Here is an 11,514-nt window from a genome sequence, read left to right as displayed (position 1 = left end):
ACTCAACCCACCAACCACCAGGGCCCCAGCCAGCACAAACAAGCCAGGGGGGAGCTCTGCAGCTCAGCACACACCTCACCCTCCTGGCCTTCCTCCTCCAAACAGGAATTCCATGAGCCTCCTTGGTATTTGGGGATCAGGTTCCAGTCTTGTCCTGTGGGACCACTCATAGAAGAGTGGGACAGGCAAGGGACCAGAGCAGATCTGAAGAATGAGGCTGATAAGGGCCCAGGACTCCAGCATTCCTTTTCACAAGGAATGAGCATGGAGCAGAACCCACTTATGGTCTGCTCCCACTTCCTTCCCCACAGCATTCAAAAGTCCCACGTGCACCCTCTCAGGAGCTGTTTCCCTCAGCCCTGCTTGTTGCCCTTGCTTTACACTTTCCTGGCAGTATGTCACAGAAGAAACTGGAAACAACTTGAGCAGGAACTCCCCTTTCCCTCATAGAAGAGACTCATTTCTGCTTTTTGCCAGCTTTGGAACATTTATGAAACACTGTAATTGTTCAGGTTCTCCAGACTTTACAACTCCCCAAGACAACACAGATCTAGAAACTCTCCCCCAGCTGACACAACCTCATCTTCTACCCTTCAAAGGAATTTGAGGAAGACACAGAATTTCCTTGAGAAAGTGAAAGAAGACACATCCAAGGGATAGAAATTGCTTTTATTAAAAACATTCTAAAATCTTATTTATAAAATGCATTTCATCATCTGCACTGGGAAACAATTGAGGAACACACAATTGTTGAGGCCTCTTGACGCTTTCAGAATTTCAACTTGCTAAATAAGCCTTACCTAGAGAAATTTGTTACAGACCTACCACCACAGGCAACCATAAGGATTATAGAGAAAGATTTCAGCCTTCAAATGTCAACTTTTTTACAGAGAGACTTTTGGTAAGCAGCCCATGTGCATACCTGGAAATATCCACTTAGTGCAGTGCACTCGTCTTTAAAATTCAATTGTTTGTGCCGAAATACAGTATTAAAAGATACAAAATAAATAATTCAGAAAATTTAATAAATAAGGATGCATTGTGATATCCAATGTACACAGTAACTTCTCTGCTAAAAAATCCAACCTGTATAGAAATCTGAATAAATACCCTTTTGTGAATTTTTTTTTACAAGTAAAGAACCTGCCATTCCCTTCCAGTTCCCAGATTAACAATGAAGGAGATTTAACTCCCCTAGCATGAAGGAGGATGTGAAAGAAAAAATTACTTCATTTATTTTCCTTGAGAGTTTTAACAGCTCCTACCTAACTTGCCCCAAAACTGCAAAAGCTTTTAGTTGTTTAACTTCATTGTGATGTGGTTCTGTTTCTATCCAGGTCTGCTTGTTTTACACAGTGCATTGAAGACATGCAGACCAAAGTCCTACTGTAACTCCAGTGGATTTTGAGATGAACTTACAGCAGTGCAGAAGGAAAGGCCACAATGACTCCAAAGATATTGGTACAGATGTTGAACACACACACTTGTATCTGCAAAGCAAAGGCCCCAACAGCAGCTGACGGTTGTACTGAATATTGGCATTCATCCATGGTGTCACTAAAGAGGCACTTCTTTCACTGCAGGAGTTTTACTTACTGGAAGTTCCATACAGACTTAGCTGGGGTCACTTTCAAAGAGGCACAAAGGAAAAAAATAATCCTCAAATAAAAAAATCACTTTGGTTTTCAACTCAGGGAAATTAAACAGATGTTAGCAGTACCCTGGGAATTGTCTGTCAAGTTAAACAATGCTGATGGAATGGCTGTGTGCAACTATGATTCAATTCAAGAGATTTTTAATTGGATTACTTCAAAGATGCATTTAGACAACAGCTATGCAAACAGCTGAATCAGCACAACTGATTTAGGGCACTGCCATAAATCAGGCCTACTGCCAGGAGAGTAATAAGCCTATTTTAATATAGTCATAGGTTAAAACAATAAATCTAAGCCCCACACTTTATCTTAGCAAGGTTAATACAAACAAAAGTATTCTGGAAAAGACAAGAAAAATCCTTAAAGCCACCTGTTACTAGAGCTTACCTGATAAAGACTGGGCTGATGGATGTTGAAACCAGTCTCAGCTGAATGACATGTTTTTTTTGTAGGAAGTTCCATGGAGATAACAGAATTCAACTGGTGTTTGATTATTGCTTAATCCCTCCAAAGAAAGAACTGTCACCAATTCAGGGTTTTTTTCAGATCAGTGACTTTGTTATCCTCACACATTTTCAAGATACCTGGATAGTGACCTATTTGCCTAAAAGAGAGTCCTAGGAAGTGCCACCTCAAACCCTGAGTTACACACACTGCTTCTTTCCCAATCGGACAGCTACAACCTCTGTTCAGTTTAGAGTGGGGATGTGACAAAACTTAAACCACATAAGAGCTAAAAAGCACAAAGCAGTTGGGTCAATTTTCATTTACTGGGACTACAGGAGCTACATTTCCTCCAGGCCATCCCTTCTGTCCCACACTTTCTCCCTGAGAACAGTATGGCTTGGGGTACTTCAGGGAGAAGATGTCACTCACTTGTAAATGCACAACAATGAGATTCGTGTTGGTCAAATTCAAGGGAAGACAGGCAGGTGTGGCTTCAAGATACATAAAATCACTGCACTTTTAAAATAAGGCAGGGGCAGGTATGAATATTTGGCAATATACCCTCGTTCTCTGTGGAGAACATCAGTGGTAAAACAGCAGCACCTGTGTTTAACCATCACAGCCAGGTCAGGAATGCAGCCCTTGGAGACCAAGTAACTGCCTTGGCAAGAGCTACGTTTTCAGTAAGGTTTCCTAAACATGGGACAATTTGCCACAGAGGCTCAGCAATACCATTATGCTGTTATGAACAGCAGAAGAATCAACTGAATGCCTCAGTCTCATTTAAGCTGCAAGATGCCTTTTGGACAGGTGCTTAAATGCTCAAATGGCTCAATCTAATAAATAAGTGTAAGCTGCACACTGCCAGTGCTCTGTGCGTTAACGCTGCTTCACAGTCCTTCCAAGTAAATACATTGGACCCAGGAATACCACAGTACCACATAATCTCAAACCTTTGGTCACACTCCCTTTATATTTTAAACACACACCACTCCAGGATTTGCTAATAAAATTTAGCAAGAAAATGTGGGTGTGTCATCACTGGCATTTTCATCCAATATCCCATCTCCAAGTAAACACAGCACACTTCAGAACTCGTTTGTACCTTTAAAGTAACATCAAGCTTTAGCACAGGTAGGTGTCCAGTAACACCTAACTGCAACAGGTGAAAACTGAATAGAATGCAGCTAAGATTAGGTTCCATTGCCAGTCAGATAAGTATGGATCCTTTTGGAGAGCTGGAATGCAACTGGGAAGAGTTTCTTTTCAGTTAAAATTAGTCTTCTGTAAATGCTTGTTAGGGATTTCTACAGCACTGACTTGGAGAGGCCAGGACCCAGCAAGAATTCCTGCTTGGATGGCTACGCCCGTCACAACGGCCAGGTCAGGATCTACAGAGGTGTTGGGTTCCTTTCCAAAGAAGTCCCGAATAACTTTACGTATTTTGGGAATCCGTGTGGAGCCTCCGACTAACACAATCTCGTCCACTTCTGCTTTGTGCAGGTGGCCTTCCTGCAACACTTGTTCAATGGGCACAAGAATCTTCTCAAAAAGGTCCTCATTTAACATCTCAAACAGCTCCCGAGAGATTTCTGTTTCAAACACAACTTTGACAAAGTTGTCATCTACTTTGGAAGTGTCTCCAAGATTTTTCAGGTCTTTTGTGTTTTGTGGGGCCTCGCCTTTTAGCGCACTGCTTGTTTTTACCTGGCTTTGTGCAAGTTCTTTTGTAAGCTTGTTTGCTGGCAGAGTCAAGAGCACCCTCAGTGTAACTGCCTCGTGGACAGTCAGGTTTAATTTAGCTGCTTCCACGGCCTGTCTCAGGCGGTGAATCTCCTCTTTTTGTGTTGGCAGAGAACCATACGTTTGACGGAGCTCATCATATAAATACACCATCAACCTCTGATTGAAATCCTGTCCTCCAAGTTTGTTGTTACCTGAAAGATCAGAATAGAAAGCATCAGACACAGCACCTTCAAAGCTTCAGAAAGCAGCACACTGCTTCTCTTTCACTGGGAGATGGTGCTCAAGGGCCAGAACAATCACAGAAGGACCACAAGCACATGAGCTCTCAGAGCTGTGACAAAAAACAAAATTGTTGTCCACTGCACACATGCTGGATAATAATTTCCACTGTTTTGTTTTGACTGAAAACAGTAACTCAGTGGAACCTCTGTCTAACGAAATCAGAGTGAAGCTGCTGAATCTTTCTTGCTGTTCCACTCTAACTGTACTGAGCAGCAACAGCAGCTCACATCAGAAGTTGCTCTCTGAAGGCAACACAGGCAGCTGGCACTGCACTTCAGGGCTGTGTGCATGCAGGCCAGCTGAAACAAGGCTGTGTCTTCACTACACTCTGACCCAACACTGCTGCCAGAGTTCTGTGCCCAATGATGAATCATTCATACACCAGTCACAAAACTTCTGGGTTAACACTCTGCCCATTCGCAAACCCTGCTCAACTGAACCGACACCAAACACAAGGCAAGGATACACTAAAGCACTGGTCAGTGATTTGCCAAGTATTCCCAGTTTGGAAAAAGGTGACAGGAAGTTTTTTAACAACCCTGCCCCGCCAAAAGTCCAGTGAAAGTAACTGTAATATGCACCAGCACTTTATTAGTGGGCACAGAAGTTAACAGCCGTGGATAAAATGAAACCACGACTTACCCCTCTGTGGTCTTAATTGCTGAAACCAGCCACAAACCTAATTTTGCATGAAAAGCAGCTGAGAATGCATTGGGGAAAACACTCTGTGACATGGTTGGTATATTTTAAAAAGCCCCTCCAATGGCAACTTCAGGCACCTTGCCTCCCACTCCTTGAGAAACAAAAGCATCTTTCTCACCTGCCATGGCTCGTGTGATGAACATCCCTCCCATCTTGTTCAACAGAGACACATCCAAAGTTCCTCCACCCAAATCCACCACCAGAACATTAAACACATCAGCTTTGTGGAGTCCATAAGCCATAGCAGCAGCTGTGGGCTCATTGATTATTCGCAAAACGCTGAGCCCTACAAAGAGCAGAGACAACAAGCAACACTCAGGTACACTTCAGAAAACTGCAGTTCTTACATCAGAATGACATCTGCCATTACTTGTTGGGGTTTTTTAACCACACTCACCTTAAGTGTCAGATCTAAAGGAAGTAGTTTTCTAAGCAGTAATATCCAATGAACTCTTTTCCTTAATTAATCCTAAAATAGTACTGCTTCAGCATCAGGGTGAAATCACGAACCATGATTTGCCCAAACACACTGCTTCCAGAGAAACCTTGCTAAGGAGATTTATTTCATGCATTCTATTTCTGTTTAAATTATTGTCCAAGGGTGTTCTAGATAGTCTCCCTATTTGGAGATTATCAAAAAGACTATTTTCCCTGAAGTAAAACTTCTTCCAGCCATCTATGTCTACATCAGCCAGCTGCACCTGTTGGTACTCAGAAGTTCTCAGCTGTTCCTCACAATAAATCCATTCTAAGCTTCTCTGTCACTTATTCACTGTTTCTGTATCCTCCACAAAGACCTTACTGTCAGTGAAATAGACCTGAAAGTCTCCAAGAAAAGCTCTGGAATAGAGAGACATCACCTGCAAAGTTAGCTGCTTTAATGGTAGAATTCCGCTGCCTTTCATCAAACTCTGCTGGCACGGAGATGACTGCCTTGGAAATGGACGTGCCAAGGTTGGCTTCTGCCATTCTCTTCAGTTTCAGCAGCAGCTTAGAGCCAATGCGCTCTGGAGTGATGTGAAAGGTTTCATTAGTTGTCACAGAAAATTCAGCTAATCCATTGTTGTTGACAATCTAGAAGGATAAAGCGACACAACCCCCAAGTGAGAAATCTTTTTCCTATGCTACCCCACCCTGCTCCCACCAAATGTTTTATTTGCATGCAGTCTCTTTATTCTGGAAAAGTTTAAATGTGTTTTTGCCGTTTCTGGATCATTCTTATTCCTTGATTAGGAGGATTATGCAAAACATGCCACTTACAGGGTCCAAGTATATCCAAACAGGTGACACCCACTGTGCCCCAATAAAACACATCAAAAAAAAGTTAAGACCTAGAAACTGTGCAATCAACTTCCAACACCACATTCAAAGACAGAAGGGATGCTTTTTTAATCATCAGATTACTTTTCGGGTTTCTGAAAGGAAACAAACAGCTTGGTACTGGAACAGCTTCTCTTAACAATATTAAAAAATTAAGAGGACTTCAAAGATCACTTGCACTACCTGAATTTTTTTATTTTTTCAACCAATTCTGCACCATGCTCATATAATGCAGGTTATTTTTTTTTTAAAGCAACTTCTGAGTTCTGCTGCTGGTCAAGTAAGTAGTAAAGTGCTGAAGGAAAAAACACACTGGAAACAGAGAAGATATGGCTTTTAAACTTGTCTAGGTTTTGGTTTTTTGAAGTTTTTTGGGGGGAAGGTCTGTTGATTTCTGTTTGTTTGTTTGTGTTTTTATTTTACAATTTCAGGGAGCAGTAAAGTTTCAGAAAAGCACAGTTAGCATTTCAAGTTAAAATTTATCCTTTCAGAGAAGGCACTAGAAGGTTACCGAGAAACACATTTCTGAGTAGGAAAACACAGGGTCCTCTGGAAAATCATAATCGGCTCTCATGCAGAGGTACACAACTTCCACAACCATCTCCTTCCTCTCTCTGGATACCTCTTATGGTTTTCGGGCATATCAGATTGAGCCAAATGACTCAAGGTCTGACAAGCCAATCACCCCCCACAAATTTCAAGTGTCATAGAATTGGGTTGGAGAGGACCAGGATCACGTAGTTCAACATCCCCTGCCAAGGGCAGGGACACCTTCTACTAGACCAGGTTGCTCAGAGCCCCATCCAGCCTGGCCTTGAACATTTGCGGTGATGTAGCATCCGCAGCTTCCCTGGGAAACCTGTTCCTGTGCCTCACCACCCTCACAGTAAAGAACTTTCTTCCTAATCTCTAATCTAAATCTACTCTCTGTCAGTTTGAAGCCATTGCCCCTTGTTCTGCCACTATATGCCCTTGTAAATAGTCTCTCTCCATCTTTCTTGTGGGATCCCTTCAGGTGTTGGCCACAATTAGGTCACCCCGAAGCCTTCTCTTTTCCAGACTGAACAATCCCAGTTCTCTCAGCCTTTCCTCATGGCAGAGCTGCTCCATCCCTCTGATCACCTTGGTGGCCTCCTCTGGGCTGGCTCCAGCAGGTCCCTGTCCTTCCTGTGCTGGGACCCCAGAGCTGGATGCAGCACTGCAGGTGGGGTCTCAGCAGAGCGGGGCAGAGGGGCAGAATCCCCTCCCTGCCCTGCTGCCCACGGGGCTTTGGATGCAGCCCAGCACACGGGGGTTTCTGGGCTCCCAGAGCACATGGCCGGGGCATGTCCAGCCTCTCACCCACCAGCACCCCCAAGTCCTTCTCCCAGGGCTGCTCTGGATCTGTTCATCCCCAGCCTGGATTGTGTCCTGCACCTTACTGCTTGGAGGGAACTGAAGGTGGTGGCTGCTTACCTTAAAGGGATACCTGCTGCTTTCACTTTTCAGTTCTTCTGAAGTGAAAATTTTCCCAATGAATCTCTTGGCATCATATATGGTGTTCTGAGGATTGGCATCAGCCAGTTCCAGGCCTTCATAGCCCACATGCACCCCTGTGTCTGTGAAGGAGACGACACTGGGGATGCTGTTGTGCCCGTTCTCATCTGCGATGACCTTCACCTCCCCGGTGCCAGGCAGGAAGACGCCGACGGAGCAGTAGGTGGTGCCGAGGTCAATCCCGATCACTCTGGGGGTGGGCATGGGCAGATACTGCTGTGCCAGGTAGCTGGCTAAGAGCAGGGCCAGCACAGCAGAGCCTGGAACACAGAGTTGGGAACAGCAGGGTTAGAGGATGCACTCTGCAAACCTACAAGTCAACACAAGTGACACCGTGTGACACCTTGCACCTTTATTTCACACTCCGGAGCCTGCTTAGCTACCTAATTAGTTTTTAATTTCTTTCTCAACAGAGAGTGGCTAGAAGTCAAGAATCTTAGGCATTAAATATTAAACTGATTAAGAAAAAAACCCCCAAGAGATGGCAAAGCTAAAAATATCACCACACTGTAATAATTCTATTTCTCTCTGCATATTACTGCCATAACACAGCCTAATTAGTACTTGTGGGGGAGCTCCCTGTGAATGACCCTGAAAGGACATCGAGTTAATGGGGCTGCACAAAATCACAGTGAAACAACAAACTCCCAATTCCAACACCTCCAGCTTCGCCAGAAGTCTAAAAATAAGGGGAGACAAACCCACGCTAATTCATTCTGTTTCAGCCATAGCTCCCAAAAAAGCATCTCCCCACACCTCTGAATCTTTTCCATACCTTGAAATCAAAGGGTAGACCAGTTTAAGTGCAGAAGAGCTCATTGTTTGATTGATTTTCTTTTAATTTTACTTATAATCAACATCTAGCATCAAGTAATGCATCAGATGATTAACAAAAAAAAGCATCAACAAACAAAATCTCAACAAGAAATGTAAATAGCTTAAATTTCAAAGAGTGGGTGACCTCTTTTTTTCCCAGCAGGGAAGGGTGGGTCAGAAAGCCCTGGCTTGCTCTGGGCTGCAAATCTTCCCAGACATTTCTGAGCAACGTGCCACAGAGCACTTTGGCTTTCACAGAATCCCATAACGGGTTAGGTTGCAAAGGACCACAGAGGGTCATCTGGTCCCACCTCCCTGCTCAAGCAGGGTTATCCCAGAGCACATGGCACAGGATTGCATCCAGACACTTCTGGAATATCTCCAGTGAGGGCCTCCACACCCTCTCTGGGTGATCTGTTCCAGTGCTCGGTCACTGCACAGTGAATTTCTTCCTCATGTTCAGGTGGAACTTCCTGGGCATCAGTTTCTGCCATTGCCGGGCACCACTGAGCAGAGCCTGGTCCATGCTCTGACCCCTCCCTGCAGACACTGACAGACATGGATGAGGGCCCCTCTCAGGCATCTCTTCTCAAGGCTGAAGAACCCTAGCCCCCTCAGCTTTTCCTTCTAAAAGGTCCAGTCCCCTCATCGTCTTTTTTGCCCTCCGCTGGACCCGCTCCAGGAGTTCCATATCACTCCTCTACAGGAGCCCAGAACTGGACACAGCGGAACACACCGAGCGCGGGAAGCCCGTGCCACCCTGGAGAGCCAATCTGGGGCGACACCGGCGACAGAAAGACGCGAGAGCGGAAGCAAAATCCCTCACAACCCCCAGACCCTCCAGCCCAGCCGCGCCCCCGCCTCACCCAGCACAGCCATCTGCCCCGCCATGTCTGCCCGTGGCTCCTGCTGCTGACGGCTCTTTCCGGGCCGCGCGGGGCACGCTGGGAACGGTAGTACGCATGTCCCGCCCACCCCGCTCACGTCAGCTGCTGCTGGGGGCAATAAAACCACAACTCCCGAAGCGCATCGCGGCGCGGCCGGTTCCGGCAGGTATCAGCCAATGGGCTGGGAGGCGCGGTACCCGTTAGCAGGGGAGGCGGTGTGTGCCCTCTCAGGGTCGCATGCGCAGGCCCGGGCGGGGCGGTCGCGGTGGCTGCCGGGAGCGGTAGTCTCGGGCCCCGGCGCCATGGTGCCCTGCGGCCTCCCGCCGGCGTGAGGCGTCAGAGACCGCGGCTGTGGCAATGCCGGGACAGTTTATCTTCCTTTATCCCTCTCGGTTTTCAGCTAGAAAGTACCGCCGAGTTCCCTCCTCTGCAAGGGTTTCGAGGGAGCCTGCCCGCGGTGTCTTTTACACGGACAAGAGCCAGGTTCGGAAAGGAGACATTGTTTTTCTTGCACAGGGTGCAAGCTTTCCACAAATCAAGCACACCGATTCTCACAACTTAACACTAAATATGAATTTCAGCAAACAAAGACATCACAGTTCACTGGATGCAAGTTACGTCGTTCCCTTATTAGTCAGAATACTACCTTCTCTTGGTTAAATGATTCTGTCGCGCTGCGTGCTAATTATCCCCATGTTCAGTCTTTTCCCCTTTGGAGTCACTGGGATTTTTGAGTCGGTGGCCCGTGAGCCTGAGGTCACAGTCCCGCAGCCAGACATGAACTGTCACCAATCCCTTACATTATGGAGGGCACGGGGAGCTGTGGCACCAGCCAGGTGACAGGACACACAGCAGGTGACCAGGGACAGCCAGGGACACCGCGGGAGCCAAGAGACAGCCAGGAGACAGCGGCACTGCAGGCAACAGAGCAGGGGGTAAGAGAGGACAAGAAACAACAGGAAGACCCCAGACTCTGCAGCAAAAGCCCAGGTGGTCCTTTGTTCTGGGCCCCCCCTCTGAGGCTGTGATAAGGCCGGACCCTGTTGCATAACCCTCTTCTCATGCTCTGTTACTCTCTGGGCAAATTGTTAACTACTTCTGACTCTTGGAATGTCAGCATTACTCTCTTACCCCGTATCAGGAGAGAGCACTAAGGTCTCCTGTGCTGAAGGTACACTTTCCCCTTTAAAAATATTTAACCTCCTCTCTCTGGGGCTCTCTGATGCATTTTTGCAGCTTTCTGGTGTTCTTTCAGTGCAGTGGTTTTACAGTGACACAGCCACAGCAGCTTTTACCTCTTTATGCCAATGGTGAAGGGAGATTTCCTTCTCGCCCACCTAGCATTTAGACAAGTTAGGAGAATGCAGGTGAAACCTGCCCCTCAGATACATCCTGGAGGGGCAGAATTGGTAATCACTCCAAGAAATGCAGTGTGAAGTACAGCGTGGGTTCGCTTCTCATCAGTTGTCCCTTTCCTCTGCTCTGCTCTCATAAGGAGTAATGGACTTTCAGGTTCTTGCAGAGCAGGTTTCTGTTTCAGGCAGAAATTAGTTGTGAGAATACAGTGTTTCCTTAATATAGTTTAAGTTAGAAGCTTTTTAATAGAAAATATTCATAAATGAATAGCTGGAAGCAAATAGCATAGTGAAAGAAAAGTTAGACTAAGTCCTATTGCAGTTACCATCTCCAGCATCTCTGTTTCTCCTAAGTGATGGAAAGACACATAACCCAAAAGTAATTCCCAGGAGCTTATTTCTTAAAAGCTGCTTCTATATGCGAAGAAAGTGGCACCACTTTAACTTAATAGTAAAAAATGTATTCATGCTTCACTTATGGTTAGCATATAGTGATGTACTTCATTCTCAGAATGAGAAGGTAGGAACTCTTTGGAAAGTGAAGAGAAGGTTAAACCATTCATCCTCCTTAATGACTCATGATCTGACTGTTTTCTAATTACTTAGGTAACTTAATTTATTTTTTAAATTCCTTTTGGATACTTTAATCATGCTTCTTGAAGTGGGACCATTGTCATTGTGCTCATTCTTCAGTGGGGGGAAACTCATAATCATTGTTTACAGTATTTCTTCATCCCTGTAACTCATGAGCAGGCACTTTGTGTTTTA

The 11,514-nt window shown here is 45.6% G+C and overlaps 1 protein-coding gene across 1 annotated transcript; it reads right to left on the bottom strand.

The window, feature by feature from the left end:
* Positions 1-413: 413 nt before the first annotated feature.
* HSPA13 (heat shock protein family A (Hsp70) member 13) lies at positions 414-9,417 on the bottom strand. Its single transcript, XM_069024371.1, has 5 exons — positions 9,371-9,417; positions 7,608-7,948; positions 5,693-5,906; positions 4,951-5,118; positions 414-4,039 (listed from the first exon to the last, which is right to left on the bottom strand). The coding sequence occupies exons 1-5, from the start codon at positions 9,393-9,395 to the stop codon at positions 3,369-3,371; spliced, it is 1,419 nt and encodes a 472-aa protein (XP_068880472.1). The 5' UTR covers positions 9,396-9,417; the 3' UTR covers positions 414-3,368.
* Between the last annotated feature and the right edge of the window lie 2,097 nt (positions 9,418-11,514).

Source organism: Aphelocoma coerulescens, chromosome 1, assembly GCF_041296385.1.
Source record: "Aphelocoma coerulescens isolate FSJ_1873_10779 chromosome 1, UR_Acoe_1.0, whole genome shotgun sequence".
In the NCBI taxonomy this organism is placed as follows: Eukaryota; Metazoa; Chordata; class Aves; order Passeriformes; family Corvidae; genus Aphelocoma; species Aphelocoma coerulescens.
This window is presented reverse-complemented; position numbering and strand designations above follow the sequence as displayed.